The 15,495-nt window shown below is 59.0% G+C and overlaps 1 protein-coding gene across 1 annotated transcript in view; it reads left to right on the top strand.

The window, feature by feature from the left end:
- Positions 1-205: 205 nt before the first annotated feature.
- The window catches only part of ACACB (acetyl-CoA carboxylase beta), a 23,048-nt gene continuing 7,758 nt past the window's right edge, over positions 206-15,495 (top strand). The window contains exons 1-35 of the mRNA XM_035891481.1: positions 206-343; positions 837-975; positions 1,254-1,363; positions 1,542-1,623; positions 2,087-2,185; positions 2,483-2,592; positions 2,847-2,957; positions 3,134-3,343; positions 3,591-3,761; positions 4,065-4,226; positions 4,472-4,635; positions 5,103-5,253; positions 5,334-5,437; positions 6,053-6,134; positions 6,661-6,806; positions 6,884-7,034; positions 7,187-7,321; positions 7,831-7,977; positions 8,095-8,283; positions 8,809-8,909; positions 8,988-9,076; positions 9,161-9,285; positions 10,021-10,134; positions 10,216-10,329; positions 10,729-10,818; positions 10,921-11,039; positions 11,296-11,433; positions 11,893-11,992; positions 12,087-12,194; positions 12,387-12,443; positions 12,853-12,894; positions 12,972-13,187; positions 13,289-13,444; positions 14,043-14,246; positions 14,769-14,924. Of these exons, the coding sequence (XP_035747374.1) occupies positions 218-343; positions 837-975; positions 1,254-1,363; positions 1,542-1,623; positions 2,087-2,185; positions 2,483-2,592; positions 2,847-2,957; positions 3,134-3,343; positions 3,591-3,761; positions 4,065-4,226; positions 4,472-4,635; positions 5,103-5,253; positions 5,334-5,437; positions 6,053-6,134; positions 6,661-6,806; positions 6,884-7,034; positions 7,187-7,321; positions 7,831-7,977; positions 8,095-8,283; positions 8,809-8,909; positions 8,988-9,076; positions 9,161-9,285; positions 10,021-10,134; positions 10,216-10,329; positions 10,729-10,818; positions 10,921-11,039; positions 11,296-11,433; positions 11,893-11,992; positions 12,087-12,194; positions 12,387-12,443; positions 12,853-12,894; positions 12,972-13,187; positions 13,289-13,444; positions 14,043-14,246; positions 14,769-14,924 (4,518 nt within the window). The 5' untranslated portion in view covers positions 206-217. The remainder of the gene's footprint in view (positions 344-836; positions 976-1,253; positions 1,364-1,541; positions 1,624-2,086; positions 2,186-2,482; positions 2,593-2,846; positions 2,958-3,133; positions 3,344-3,590; positions 3,762-4,064; positions 4,227-4,471; positions 4,636-5,102; positions 5,254-5,333; positions 5,438-6,052; positions 6,135-6,660; positions 6,807-6,883; positions 7,035-7,186; positions 7,322-7,830; positions 7,978-8,094; positions 8,284-8,808; positions 8,910-8,987; positions 9,077-9,160; positions 9,286-10,020; positions 10,135-10,215; positions 10,330-10,728; positions 10,819-10,920; positions 11,040-11,295; positions 11,434-11,892; positions 11,993-12,086; positions 12,195-12,386; positions 12,444-12,852; positions 12,895-12,971; positions 13,188-13,288; positions 13,445-14,042; positions 14,247-14,768; positions 14,925-15,495) is intronic.

The following is a 15,495-nucleotide window of genomic DNA, read 5'->3' as shown; positions in this document are numbered from 1 at the left end:
TGCATGTGTCAGCAGGGCAAAGGGGTTTATTGCTTTTCTTGGAAGAAACTGTGGAGGGGCCACAGCCTGGTCTCCAGTGCCCGGTGCTGCAGGCTGCCAGGCTCCCTGCAGATCCGACTCCCCAGGGAGGCCCAACCAACCTCATCGTGCCTGGTGAGGGTTTGCTCGCGTGGCTGCGGGCTTGCTGACGGCCGTCACATCCCACCACAGGCCTAGCATGTCCGGGCTGCACCTGGCAAAGAGGGGCCGCGAGCACAGGAAGATGGATCTGCAACGGGACTTCACCGTCGCCTCGCCGGCAGAGTTTGTCACTCGCTTCGGGGGCAACCGTGTCATCGAGAAGGTCTTTCCCCACACCCCCTGCCTTTGCCTGGGTGGTGGGGTCATTGCTTTTCACAGTGGCATCCTCAAACGTTGTCAGTCTCCCCCGCTCCTGCCAGGCTCGGACTGCTGGCAGCCTGGAGCATCCCAGAGCTGTTCATCCCCCGGCTTCACCCATCCTTGTGGGGTGGGAGAGGGAAACCCTCCCAACGCTGCCCTTGTGCGGCGGCTGCTTGCAGCAGCTTTGCATGGCTGGCACAAACGAAGGACAAAGTCCCGTCCTTCGTTAGCCCCAGTGCCACGCATCAAAGCTGCCGCTAAGGAGCCCCCGGCTCCACCAGCACGTACAACTGGCTGTTGCAAAGCGCCCGTGTTGGCACGGCTGCCTGGCTTGGCTCACCGCCTGCGCCCAGCCCTCGCCTCCACACTGCCATCCCTCAGGGCCATGCACCCAGCCCTCACCCCAGCAGCAAGGAGAGGTTTCAACCTGACACCCCGCATCCCTGTACCCCCAGGTCCTCATCGCCAACAACGGCATCGCCGCCGTGAAGTGCATGCGCTCCATCCGCCGGTGGGCCTATGAGATGTTCCGAAATGAGCGTGCCATTCGGTTCGTGGTCATGGTCACCCCTGAAGACCTCAAAGCTAATGCAGGTAATTCCCAAAAGCATCCCAGCGAGGGATGTCCCTGCTCTGGGGCTAAGCTGGCGCAGCCCCTTTCCTTCTCCCTGCGCTGCGGCATGGGAGGCTCTGCACAGCCCAGGGTCATGCGCTTTCCTCCTCTGCAGCCAGATCCAGGATGAAATAATATCCCCCCCCCAACTCCAGCGTCCCCGGGATGGAGGATTTGGGGAGGGGGTGCAAGGGGCAGCATGTGAATGGAGCACGGCTCATGGAGCTCAATCCCACCACCACCGTGCGCTGTCTTTCAGAGTACATCAAAATGGCAGATCACTACGTGCCCGTCCCCGGGGGGGCCAACAACAACAACTATGCCAATGTGGAGCTGATCGTGGACATTTCCAAACGGATCCCAGTCCAGGTAGCAGCCGCTTGCGGGTCTCTTGCCTCTTTGCCAAGGGAAGCGGGTGGGGAAGAAGGGGCACTCAGAAACGCAGTGATGTCCCTCCGTGCGGAGGAGCCGGGCACGACGCTGTGGGCGATGGGAGGACGCCAGCACGGGGAGGTAACGGCTCTCACTGCTCCTTCTCTTGTGCCAGGCGGTGTGGGCTGGCTGGGGACATGCCTCGGAAAACCCCAAGCTGCCAGAGCTGCTGCAGAAAAGTGGGATAGCTTTCCTAGGTAAGGTCTCACTGCCTTCCCAGCACTGGAGGGAGCAGCGGGCATTGGGACGGTGTGTGTGCATATGCCCACTCCCCAGGGACACCGTGCTGGGCAATGCCTGCTTCGTGCATCTGGCATGTCCCCCCCGCAGCGTGGCAGGCCCCAGGCCAATTTCCTGGAGCTGTCCCAGGAATCCCACTGTTTCCTGGGTTTTCCCTGTAATGCTCATGCTGATGCACCAGTCACGGAGGAACGCTGGGTGAGAGCGGACCTCATGGGCTGCCCAGCTAGGGGACAGCCCGGGCTTCTCTTGGAGAAGGGTCAAGCTCCATCCTGAACCGAGCAGCGGGTTTGGGGGGTTTCCCACACCCCCACTCTTTGCAGAAGGGCTGGTGGTGCCAGCCCAGCAGGGAGCAGCTCTGCAGCATCCGTGCGATGGGGCCAGGCTGGCCCAGCTCATCCCTTCCCTCCCTGTTCGAAGGTCCCCCCAGCGATGCCATGTGGGCACTGGGGGACAAAGTCGCCTCCACCATCGTGGCTCAGACGGTCCAGATCCCCACGCTGCCATGGAGCGGGAGTGGTAAGCGTCTCCTCCTCAGCCCCATTTCTCTCCTCCCTGCCTCTCCTCCTTCCCCCAAAGCAAGCGCCAGGGTTGGGGTCCCCAGCCTGGCTGGCCACAGAGTGGCTGCAGGTATCGAGGACCCCACTGCAGCTGAGCAGCCGCTGGCTTGGGCAGAGGGATTTTTGGAGATGGGGTGCGTGGGAACAGGGGAAATGGCACATGCCAACATGGGGTCCCCAGCTCCCCGGGCACAGCCAGCATGCCACCCCAGCCATGCCAGCCCGGTGCTGACTGCAGCCCTGGCTGTGCCTGCAGGTCTGCTGGCCCAGTGGTCTGAGGAGGACCAGAAGCATCAGCAGACAATCAGCATCCCCCTCGAGACATACGCGCAGGGCTGTGTGAAGGACGTGGAGGAAGGCCTGGAGGTAAAGCCGAGCCCACAGGCAGCTGCTTGTCTCCTGTCCATTGTTATTTCTCCTTGGAGCCTGCATGCCCTGGTCCTTTTGGCCTCCCGGCACACGTGACAGCGATGCAAGGATGTTTCAGCAGCAGTTTGTCCCTCTGCATGGATGTGGCTCAGGGCAATCCTGCTTGGGGATGCATGGGGCTGGGTGGACTGTAGTGGTGATGGGTTGGGGTCCAGAGCCCTTCAGTCACTCCAGTCCTTGTCCCCCCTCAGGTGGCTAAGAGGATTGGCTACCCACTGATGATCAAAGCAGCAGAAGGTGGTGGGGGCAAAGGCATCCGAAAAGTGGAGGCAGCAGAGGAATTTGGCGCTTGCTTCCGTCAGGTGAGAGGTGCCCGGACCCCCGTCCCCATCCCTGTCCCATCCTGGGACATGCAGCAGGGTCCCGCTCCCGCTCTGGGTGTCTCGTGCTTCGCACCTGGGCTCACCGCAGGACCTGCCACCATCCTGGGATGAATTTGGGGGGTGATGCCGGAGCACGACCCTCTCCCTCACCGCAGGTGCAGGCAGAGGCACCTGGGTCCCCCATCTTCCTGATGAAGCTGGCACAGCACGCACGGCACCTGGAGGTGCAGGTGCTGGCTGACGAGTACGGCAATGCCATCTCCCTCTTTGGCCGCGACTGCTCCATCCAGCGCAGACACCAGAAGATCATCGAGGAGGCGCCCACCACTATCGCATCACCCTCCGTCATTGAGGTGATGGAGCAGGTGGGTGGCCCTGGTCTTAGGTTTTTGTGAACAACTAGTCTGATTCTTGCTGGGTTTATTGTGGGTTTTGGCAGCTGAGGCTCCTAAGAAAGGGAGGGACCCCCCGAGCTGAGCCGGGAGCCCCAGCCCTGCTTGTCCCTTTGGGTCCATGCAAGGACACTGCTGCTGTTTTGCTCGGGACACCCCAGCTCTGCTGCAGCGAACAGAGGGACCTTACTCCCCACGGCGGTTTCGCCCTCCCCTGCAGTGTGCAGTCCGCCTGGCCCAGATGGTGGGCTACGTGAGCACGGGCACCGTCGAGTACCTCTACAGCGAGGACGGGAGCTTCCACTTCCTCGAGCTGAACCCGCGCCTGCAGGTGGAGCACCCTTGCACAGAGATGATCGCAGATGTGAACCTCCCTGCTGCCCAGCTGCAGGTACCTGAGCGCACATGGGCACCTCTGTGCGATGTGTTAGATGAAGCAGTTTTGTAATTTAAGGGGAGGTGCTGGGCTGGAGCCTGGCAAGGGGAAGCTGTCCCACATACCAGCACGTAGGGTGCAGGCAGAAGCAATGTGGCAGCCCTCCTTCGCCTCCGGCTCCCGCTGGGAGCAGCTGCCTGCAGTGCGGTGCCTCTTCCCCTTGCTCTTCATTCAGAGCATCTTTCGATGTCTTTTGTTTGTAATTTTGATGCTGAAGTCTTGTCCTGGCAGCTAAAGTCCTCCTTGTTTCTCATGCAGATTGCAATGGGCATCCCCTTGCACAGGATAAAAGACATCCGGGTGCTGTACGGGGAGAGCCCCTGGGGCAATACGCCCATCTGCTTCCACAGCCCCACCAACACCCCCGTGCCCAGGGGCCACGTCATCGCTGCCCGGATCACCAGTGAGAACCCCGAGGAGGTGAGCCGGGGGGGCGGGCTCTCATGCACTGACCCCATGCATGGGGACAGGGGGACCCTGCCGCCCGCGGGGTTGAACTGGGCACAGTCCTCCCCAGGCGGACAATGTTCATGGGCATTGAACCCATGGGATCGGTGAGATCCATGTGCAAACTGGTAAATGGCACAGGGATTCCCCTTCCCGGTTTACTCTGCGTTGAGTCTCAAGCCTGGTTTCTCCATGTCTCCTGCTCCGTCTTCACTCAGGGTTTCAAGCCTAGCTCGGGGACGGTGCAGGAGCTGAACTTCCGCAGCAGCAAGAACGTCTGGGGGTACTTCAGCGTGGCGGCAGCTGGGGGGCTGCACGAATTTGCTGATTCCCAGTTCGGGCACTGCTTCTCGTGGGGAGAGAACCGGGAGGAGGCCATCTCGTGAGTGTGGTGGGATGGGGTGGTGAGCGGGTGTCCTTGGGAAGACTTGCAATCGGTCCATGAGCCGGGACAAGTGGCTTTTATCTGAGAGGACCAGCACAGTGCCGCTGTGCTGAGCGGCTGGTTTGTGCTGCAGAGATTCTCTGGCCAAAGCCAAGGTTTTCAGCCTACGCTGATGCTATGGCCCCAGTTCATCAACCTGATCCTTAAAGACACTTAGTGACCCACTAAACATGCTTAGTGCCAGCAAGCAGCATTCAGTAACTGAGCAACGTGTAACGAGTCTGTCTTGGGTATCGAAGTCTTTTATTAAGTCAATAATAAACTGCGGGGCTGTTTCATCCAGGCATGAGGGTGCCCAGGGCTCAGGACTTCATCAGCCCGGTCCCTGTGATTCCCTGGTTTCCTCTGCTGAAAGCCAAGCGCTGCCTCGTCGGTCATTAATGGAGGGGTTTTCTCCCTAAAAGGAACATGGTGGTCGCCCTGAAAGAGCTGTCTATCCGCGGGGATTTCCGGACCACCGTGGAGTATCTGATTAAGCTGCTGGAGACAGAGAGCTTCCAGAACAACGAGATAGACACGGGCTGGCTGGACCATCTGATTGCTGAGAAAGTGCAGGTGGGGGAGACCATCCGCCCCGGGGTCACCACTCCGCTTCTGGTGTAAGACCCAAACCCTGTTATCTTTGCCCCCCACAGGCCGAGAAGCCGGACACGATGCTGGGTGTCGTCTGCGGTGCCCTGAACGTTGCGGATGCCGCCTTCAGGACGTGCATGACCGACTTCCTGCACTCGCTGGAGAGGTGCGGAGCGGGAGCTGCCCAACGGGCGCTCAGCCGTGCCATGGGCACAAGGATTGCATGTCCAAAAGCGCTCCTGCAAGCATGGAGACCCGAGTTTTTCTCTCCCTGGGCCACCTTCCTTCCCCCTTTTGCTGCAAAAGCTTTGCAAATCCGGAGGCAGTGCCCACGGCACTGTGACAGCCGGCAAACAGGGCTATGTGCTGTGACTCACAGCTCCGGCTCCTCAGCTATCGCGTTATCTGGGGAGGGGAAAAAGTTTCACACGGCTGGAAAAACAGCTTTCAAGGGAAAGTGGCTTGGCTGAATGCAGCTTGCTTTTGGTTTTGCCCTTGAATGTCAAGGTTATTTCTCCAGCCTTGGAGGAACACCCGGGGCTCTCCCCCGCGCCCTTATCGGAGCGTGTTTTGCTGGTGTCTGGCCTGCCTCCGGATGCATTTTTTACAAGGCGCTCACGTGGGTCATTTAAAGCAGATGCTTGTCGCCTCGGGTCACCTTCGTGCCCCCCCGCAGCCAGCTCGGGGCCCTCACAGCCTGACGCCAGCAGCACCGCTGACATCTCGCACACTTGGCAAGCGATCCTTGCGGTGCCTGACCCGTCCGTCTGTTGCGTTGCAGGGGGCAGGTGCTTCCAGCAGCCTCCTTGCTGAACATCGTCGACGTGGAGCTCATCTACGAGGGTGTGAAGTACGTTCTCCAGGTGAGGACTGGGCTGTGCTCCCCCCAAACCAGCTGTGGTGCTTCTCAGGGGGACAGGGACGTGTGCTCCTGTCCTGAAGGAGAAAGATGCAATAAATACAAGGTTGTCCTTTAAAAATGTGCGACGTAAAAATGAGGTGGTTAACCTCACTTTAACTAGACAGGTTATTTTCATACATCCTGTTGCCCTGAGTTTAATAAAGGACCTCCTTCTCTTGCTTTTAAACCCAATTAGTTGAACTTCATGCAAAAGCTCCCTACTCACAATGAAAGCAGCAGGTGAGCCATGAGTTAAACCAGCTGCGGGTTGCGAGTTGAACCAGTTCTTTGGTGCAGCCTGAGGTTCCTGCCTCCTGCCGTCCCCGGCACAGCCCTGTCCCATGGCAGCACGCTGCTCCTGCACCGGCCCTTGCACCAAGCGTGGGGAGATGCTCCTCAACCCCCACCATTACCACCAGCCCCCAGAAAGGCCCTCGCACACGTTTCAGGGGGTTGCACTGAGGGGTCTCCCCGGCCGCTGCCCGCAGGTTGCCCGCCAGTCCCTGACGACGTACGTCATCATCATGAACCGTACGCACATCGAGATAGACGTGCACCGCCTGAACGACGGCGGGCTGCTGCTCTCCTATGACGGCAACAGCTACACCACCTACATGAAGGAGGAGATCGACAGGTACCTCCCCGCTGGGTCCCCAATGGCCTTACCCGCTCACCAGCAACCGGTTGGTGAGACCTTTCCCTCTCCTTAAGATACCGGATCACCATTGGCAACAAAACCTGTGACTTCGAGAAGGAGAAGGACCCGACGGTGCTACGCTCACCCTCCGCAGGGAAGCTGCTGCAGTACACAGTGGACGATGGTGGCCACGTAGCTGAGGGGAACATTTTTGCTGAGATTGAGGTGAGCTTTGCAGAAAAGCCCAGAGGAGATCCGTTCCCACAATGCTGGTGGATGGCCAAGGTGAAACCCACCAACACTGCCGTGATGCTCGCGGTGCTTTGCGATGCCCAGGTGCTTCTTGTTTGGTGACCATTTCATCCATCCTCACCCAGGTGATGAAGATCATCATGACACTGGCGGTGGAGGAGGCTGGGCGGGTGCACTACGTCAAGCGGCCGGGTGCGCTGCTGGAGGCGGGCTGCGTCATAGCCCGGCTCGAGCTGGATGATCCCACCAAAGTGAAGCCCGTGAGTCTGCTGGGGGTCACCCATGCTGCTGTCCCCTCCTGTCTGCTTGCAAGCAGCATCCTGGGGGACAAAATGGAGTTTCCCCCACTGGGGCATCAGCAGGGATGTGTCCCCATGCTGGCACAGGATGGCACTCGCACGGCCATGCTGCATCCCCCAGCTGGCTGCCCTGGAGCTCCAGCGGCTCCTCCATGTGCCACGGCGTTGCTCTGCGTAAGCATCCCCTGCGTGTGTGCTTAGTGCGCAGAAGCTCACATGCAAGTTTTTAGGGTAGCCATAGCACTGTCCACATCTCCATTGCACTGTCCACGTCTCCAGTCTCTCTGCACTGTTTTCATGATGGGGCACTGGCAGAGACGTGAAGGTGGATGTTAGGTGCTGTAGCTAACCGAACGCAGATGCTGGAGGGGTTGTGCTGGTTTCTCTGGGGCAGCTGCAGCTCCTGGGGAGGCTCCGTCCCGTGTCAGCAAGGACCTGGGCACCAGCCCCCCTCTCTCTGCTCTCTCCAGGCACAGCCATTCACGGGGGGGCTCCCAGCCCAGCAGACCCTCCCCATCACCGGCGAGAAGCAGCACCAGGTTCTCCGCAATGTGCTGGACAATCTCACCAACGTCATGAACGGGTACTGCCTGCCCGAGCCCTACTTCAGCACCAAGGTGGGTGCCGGGGGCAGAGGCGGTCCAGGTGCCCTGCCCCGTTGCCTTGTGTTTGCCACGATGGCGAGACAGGCAGTGCCGGTGGGCACGGGCAGCACCAGCTCCTGCTCCTCACAGGTGAAGGAGTGGGTGGCGCAGCTGATGAAGACCCTGCGGGACCCTTCCCTGCCCCTCCTGGAGCTGCAGGAGATCATGACAAGCATTTCTGAAAGAATCCCCTTGTCCGTGGAAAAGTCGATCCGGAAGGTGATGGCGCAGTACGCCAGCAACATCACCTCCGTGCTCTGCTGCTTCCCCAGCCAGCAGGTGAGTGGTGTGGGGCTGTGCTCCCCAGCTTGGCCTTCCCTTCCTTTCTAGCTAGAGGCAGCCGGGAGTTTCTGGCTGAATTTGTCCTGCCAAGAGATTTTATACAAATTTAAAAGAATGAGGGGAACTTTCGTGGGTTTATGCTTGTGGTTTTATGCTCATGTTTTAATATTTGTGCTTTTATATATTTGTGTTTCTATGTTTATTTCATAGAATCATAGAATCACTTTGGTTGGAAAAGACCTTTAAGATCATCGAGTCCAACCTTTAACCTAACCCTGCCATCCCACCACTAAACCATGTCCCTAAGCACCTCATCTATCCTTCTTTTAAATACCTCCAGGGATGAGGACTCGACCACCTCCCTGGGCAGCCCATTCCAGAGCCTTTTTCACTTGGGGAAAAAAAACCCCAAAGGAAAGGCTCTGCGTGCAGCTGGACTGTCCCCAGGCAATCTGGGGAGCTGGCAGCCATGCGGCCACGCTGGCCCCGAGCTGCACCGGACCCTGTGCCCTCTCCCTGCAGATCGCCAACGTGCTGGACACCCACGCAGCCACGCTGCAGAGGAAGGCTGAGCGGGAGGTCTTCTTCATGAACACACAGAGCGTGGTGCAGCTGGTGCAGAGGTGAGCCCCACACTGTCTGTGACCCCCCCTGGGCTCCCCACTGCCTCCTCGCAGCACGCTGGGCTCTCTGCTCCCCAGGTACCGCAGCGGCATCCGGGGCTACATGAAGGTGGTGGTACTGGACCTGCTAAGGCGCTACCTGCAAGTGGAGACACAGTTCCAGCATGGTGAGGGCTTGGGGGGGGGGTCCCCGGGGGGGTCTGCAGGGCTCTCTAGGGCATCTGCAGGTCTCACCATGCTCTGCCCCGCAGCTCACTACGACAAGTGTGTCATCAGCCTGCGAGAGCAGTGCAAACCCGATATGACCCCAGTGCTGGAGAGCATCTTCTCTCACGCCCAGGTGGCCAAGAAGAACATACTGGTGACCATGTTAATTGTGAGTACAGCCCATGCCCCAAGATACCAGAAGGAAAGGCTGGCAGCAGCAGGAAGCCCCTTAGCCGAGGCAAGCTCTGCATTGCTGTGGGACAGGACACGGCTGCGGGCGTCTGTCACAGCCCTGGGCTTTCCCCTTGAAAGTGGGCAGTCACCTGTAAAACCGCTTTTAGAATCATAGAATGTTTTGGGTTGGAAGGGACCCCTAGAAGTCATCTAGTCCAACCCCCCTGCAGGAGCAGGGACACCTTGAACGACATCAGGTTGCTCACAGCCCCATCCAACCTGGCCTGGAATGTTCCCAGGGATGGGGCCTCCACCCCCTCTCTGGGCAACCTGTTCCAGTGTTTCACCACCCTCACTGTAAAGAATGTCTTACTTAGATCGAGTCTAAACCTACCCTGGTTTAGTTTAAAACCATTACCCCTTGCCCTGACACAGCTGGCCCTACTAAAAAGATTTTCCCCATCTTTCCTATGGGCCCCCTTTAGGTACTGATTTTCTGCTCCTCTAATGCATCCCCAGGGTTTGGGGTTTGCATTCAAGTGTCCGTTCCCACCTCGCTAGGGGGACTTGATCTCCCCTCTCATTGCTGCACTTGGTTCAAAGCGCAGCATTTTGCCCATTTTAGCACGTTGAATCTTGTCCCCGTTGCCTGTGCGGGGCTGGGGGTGTGGGATGAAGCCGTCCCGCAGCGAGGGGCCTGAGCTGAGCCGTGGTGGTGTGTGCACTGCAGGACCAGCTGTGCGGCCGTGATCCCATGCTGACGGACGAGCTGACGGCCATCCTCCACGAGCTGACGCAGCTCAGCAAGACCGAGAACTCCAAAGTGGCGCTGAGAGCCCGGCAGGTCAGCGAGTGCCGCACCGCGCCGTCTTGTCCCCATGTCTGTCCCTGTCCCCCATGCTCCCAGCCGCCTCTCCCCTTGCAGGTGCTCATCGCCTCTCACCTGCCCTCCTACGAGCTGCGGCACAACCAGGTGGAGTCCATCTTCCTCTCTGCTATTGACATCTATGGACACGAGTACTGCCCTGAAAACCTGAAGGTTGGGAATTGCACATTTTTCTACAAAGGGAATTTGGCTTTCGGGTGGTTTTGGTGAGGAGGTCTGGCTGCAAGTGGCTTAGCCCTAAAAACAGCCAAAAAAGCAATCAAAGCTTTGCTGCAGTCTCAGTGCCTGTGCGGAGCAGGGGAGGGGGTGCACTGCGTTGCTGCCAGTCCCCATCCCTTGCTCCTCATCCCATTTGGCGGGGGACTGACATGTGGATCCGTGTCTGGGTCTGGTGGTGTCCTCATGGTGGGCTGGGTGTCCCATGGCACCCCAGTGGCCAGTCCTGCACAGCCCCACATTGAGGGACTCCTCTGGAATGTGCCTCCCCCATCCTGTGATGGGGCAAGGGGGTCCCACTTTATCATTGCCCTAAATTTTGCTTTCTTCCCCCAGAAACTGATCCTCTCAGAAACCACCATCTTCGATGTGCTTCCTATCTTCTTCTACCACACCAACCAGGTGGTGCGCATGGCAGCCCTGGAGGTGAGGGCTGGGGGGGCTGCAGGGGGCACGCAAGCTCTGGGGGTGGCATGGATGTGTGCGGGGGGAGCAGGGGCACGGCGGTACCTCCTGCCCCCCTCCCAGGTGTACGTGCGGCGTGGGTACATCGCCTACGAGCTGAACAGCCTGCAGCACCGGCAGCTTTCAGATGGCACCTGCCTGGTGGAGTTCCAGTTCATGCTGCCCTCCTCCCACCCAAACAGGTATGGGGGGCACCCGCACGCGTGCCCCGCTCCCCTGGACACGGTCCTTTTTGCAGCGCTGTTGGGTTTGTATCATCTCCTCCGTGCAAAACGTGGGGACCCTCAGAGGGAACTGCCCGCTGCGCTCTCCCTTTGCCAGTGGAGCAGGATGAGCCTTCTCCAGATTAGGGTCCCATGTGGGACCTGCGTGGTCCCTGCTGGACCCAGGAGTGGTGCCTCCACCCATGACCGATGGCTGTCTTGTTCCCCCACTCAGGATGTCCGTCCCCATCAGCATCTCCAACCCTGACCTGGCCCGGCACAGCACTGAGCTCTTCATGGACAGTGGCTTTTCCCCCCTGAGCCAGCGGATGGGAGCCATGGTGGCCTTCGACAGATTTGAGGACTTCACAAGGTGGGGGTGCAGGGCCATGCCTGGCTGGTCGTGCCTCTTGGGTACTGCTGCAGTCGTTAGAGAGCAAAAGGGGGTGGAAGAGCCAAAGCTGGTGGTGGCTGGGCAGCGCTCGGGGCAGCTCCTGTTCCTCCCGCAGCCAGCGGTTGGGGCTGGGTATGTTCAGTACGACCGTTACCTGGTGGGAACGTGACAAGCCTCTTGGGGACATGTGGAGCTCGGGGAAAGCTTGCCTAGCACAGGTTAAACATCCCTGCACGTTAACACAGCAGCGCTCAGAGCTGCGTTTCATGAGCTGTGGCTTTGCCATGGGCTGGTGGAGCCCAGCTGAGCTGACGCGTGCCCCCGGGGCACTGTGCTGCTACCCGTGCCCCTGCCGCAGCAGGTCCCTGGCACTGTCCCCTTGGGCAGGGGGTGGGCACAATGTGTTGACTTGTCACCCCATCCCCACCGTTTGGGCAGGAACTTCGATGAAGTGATCTCGTGCTTTGCCAACCCGCCTTCGGAGACTGTGCTTTTCAGCGAGGCACGAGCCACCATCTACGAGGAGGAGGATGCCAAGGTGGGCGTGATGCCATTGCTCTCCGCCCCCCCAGGTGGTGCCGGGATGGCAGTGGTGCTGCTGGTGGGGTTTAACTGGCAGGTTTTGTTGCCAGAACACCCATGAGGAGCCGATCCACATCCTCAACATTGCGCTCCGCTGGGCTGACCACGTGGAGGACGAGAAGCTGGTGCCCATCTTCAGAGCCTTTGCCCAGTCCAAGGTCTGTTGCTGGGGCTGGTCCCCCTTTTTGCAGACCCTGCAAGCCAGGGCACCGTACCCCGAGGCGCTGTCTCATCTCTACGCAGTGCTCCCCAAAACGCTGCACACCTCAGCAGCCACTTGGGTTTTGTTTGCTCCCTCGGTGGAGATGTTTGCGCTCTTGTGACTGGTGGAGTCTTTTGTTTCCATGTAGAAAAATGTCCTTGTTGACTACGGTCTCCGGAGAATCACGTTTCTCATTGCCCAGCAGGTGAGTGCAGACTGAGCTGCTGACAGGCCGTGACTTTAGACACATCGTGCTTCTGCCTCCCTAAAACGCCTAGAAACATCTCTAAGTACCTTACAGACATAGCAGTGGGTGATGGATGTGCCTAGCGTGCGGCAGGAGCTGGGAATTAATTAATGAGGGATTCAATGAGTGATTTCTCTCCTGTATTATCCTTTATGCTGCTAATGTCTCCAGGCATGTGCAATTCCTCTGTGGCTGCTCCGTAGCTTTAAGCTGCCTTTAAAAGGCATCGATTACTCCCAGCTCTTTTCCCTTTGGGGGAGGAGGAAGCCTGAAAGGTTTTTTCTTGTTAAAAAATTCACAGAAAGTCACAAAAATCCTCTGCGTGCCAGGATTATTCATGTCGTCCTCTCTCTCCCTCTTGCTCTAGAGACAATTTCCAAAGTTTTTCACGTTCAGAGCCAGGGACGAGGTAAGAGCTGCGCTCAGAGCAGAGCCCGTCCGGCGCTGGCTGCGGGGCCGCTCGCTCACCCCTCCGTGCCGTGCCAGTTTGCAGAGGACCGCATCTACCGGCACCTGGAGCCGGCGCTGGCCTTCCAGCTGGAGCTGAGCCGCATGCGCAACTTCGACCTGATGGCCATTCCCTGTGCCAATCACAAGATGCACCTCTACCTGGGGGCTGCCAAGGTGCAGGCGGGCGCCGAGGCCACCGACTACCGCTTCTTCATCCGCGCCATCGTGCGCCACTCGGACCTCATCACCAAGGCAAGGCGGCACCAGGTCCCCCCGGTGCACGGGCAGAGGTTGGGTGCGTTTCAGGTGCAGGGGTTGCTCTGGCTGCCCCTGAGCCTCCCGGTGCACCGCAGGAGGCTTCCTTCGAGTACCTGCAGAACGAGGGTGAGCGGCTGCTCCTGGAGGTGATGGATGAGCTGGAGGTGGCCTTCAACAACAACACTGTTCGCACCGACTGCAACCACATCTTCCTCAACTTTGTCCCGACGGTCGTCATGGACCCCTCCAAGGTTCGCTTCTTGGTGTCCTGCTTCCCGCTGTCAGCGTGGGGCGTGGAGGCTGTGTCGTCCCCTGTGCTCGGTACCGCTGCACAGACAGGCAGCCACCCACCACGCTGGCTGTCAGACCCGGTCCCATCCAGTGCCCACCCTACCCTGGATAGGGGTTGGATTTGGCAGCTGCAGAGGCTGCTGCAGCTTAATTTCTGTGTCAGACCTTCACTGTGGGCTGTTTGCTGGGGAGGTGCTGAGGTTCCACGCTTTGCAATGATCAGGGCTTTTTGTACAGACTTGGACGAGCGGGCAGTTCACTGGAGGACACGAGGGTGGGTGGCAGGCTTTTCCCCCGGGCAGCATGCAGTCTGAAGGAGCAGGGCTGTGCGTATTCAAGAGCATGAGGGCCATCATCCTTCCCAGTCCCCAGCGGAGCAGCTGGATGGCAGCACCAGCCCCCAGGGATGGAGGAATGGAGAATGGGAAGGGGCTTGCCCAGAGCAAATCTGGCACAGCTCTTCAGGGTAGAGATGCAACGGGGCTGCTCCAACCTTGGCATTGGGGACGGTGGTGTCCCCGGGGCCACGGATCCATGCATGTGCTGTCCCGTGCCCAGATCGAGGAGTCAGTGCGGTCCATGGTGATGCGCTACGGCAGCCGCCTCTGGAAGCTGCGGGTCCTGCAGGCCGAGGCGAAGATCAACATCCGCCTGACGCCCGCTGCCACCGCCATCCCCATCCGCCTCTTCCTGACCAACGAGTCCGGCTACTACCTGGACATCAGCCTCTACAAGGAAGTGAAGGACCCCGGCACTGGCAGCGTGAGTAACTGCAGGCGGTGGCTGCAAACGGGAACCCAACCACGACTGCTTGAGCACCTATAAGCTACGGTGAAGTTTTGGGGTGGTTTCTGCAAAAATCCTCATGCACCTGCAGTGCTGGTCTGACCCAGAACCCCTGGGACTGCAGCAGCAGCGTTCCCAGGCCGGCCCAGTTTTAGTCCCCTCTGTGCTGCATCCAGCTGGGCACCTTGGGGTGATGCTTTGCTCCAAAATGGTGCTGAGCCCCAGGGGTGTTGCTGGTGCATAGTCACGCGGGTTTTGGTCTGGGAGGTGAAGGTGAGCGTTAGGGCATTAATGGTACTTGCAGCAGGGCAGGGTTGTACTCTGTCCCCTCAACAGCAAAGAGTGGGGTGGAAAATGATGTAGATTGGTTGAGTGGAGCCACAGGCACGAGCGTCTTGGCCAGACAAAGCTCAGCAGCGCTCCAGCACCTTAAGCGTCGCAGAGAGGATTCACCCACAGGCAGAGGGAAGGCAGCCAACGCTCTGCCCTTCTCTCCAGATCATGTTTCAGTCGTATGGGGACAAGCAGGGGCCACAGCACGGGATGCTCATCAACACCCCCTACGTCACCAAGGACCTGCTTCAGGCCAAGCGGTTCCAGGCGCAGTCCTTGGGCACCACCTATGTGTACGATTTCCCTGAGATGATCAGGCAGGTGAGTCCAGCTGAGCAGAGAGAGGCTCCAAATTACTGCATTTGCTTTGCTTCCCCACCCTCCCCGGATATTCCCACCTGGGGAAAAGAATCCTCTCCCCTCAGCTGGCAAATGAGAAAAAGAAAAGAGCCAGAGTCCCAACATTTTTGGTTATATGAAGCAATTCTAAACCCATTCCTAGCTCTTGCAAAGTGCTGCAGGCATACTCCTGGAGGACATGAACCAGAAAGCCCTATGCAAGGGGGTCTGCAGCAGGGCAGGGGGTCTAACACAAAGTTTTGCTCACCCAATCCTCTCCCCTCAGCTGGCAAATGAGAAAAAGAAAAGAGCCAGAGTCCCAACATTTTTGGTTATATGAAGCAATTCTAAACCCATTCCTAGCTCTTGCAAAGTGCTGCAGGCATACTCCTGGAGGACATGAACCAGAAAGCCCTATGCAAGGGGGTCTGCAGCAGGGCAGGGGGTCTAACACAAAGTTTTGCTCACCCCAAGTCCCTGCCTGCTGCAGGAGTGGGCATCTGTGCTTGGCGATAGCCTGGGAGCTGCCGCAGCCCCCCGCTTCCAGCCTCTC

This window comes from Egretta garzetta, unplaced genomic scaffold (genome assembly GCF_000687185.1).
Source record: "Egretta garzetta isolate BGI_Z169 unplaced genomic scaffold, ASM68718v1 scaffold330, whole genome shotgun sequence".
NCBI lineage: Eukaryota > Metazoa > Chordata > Aves > Pelecaniformes > Ardeidae > Egretta > Egretta garzetta.
Note: the sequence above shows the minus strand (reverse complement) of the source record. Positions and strands in the feature narration are given on the sequence as shown.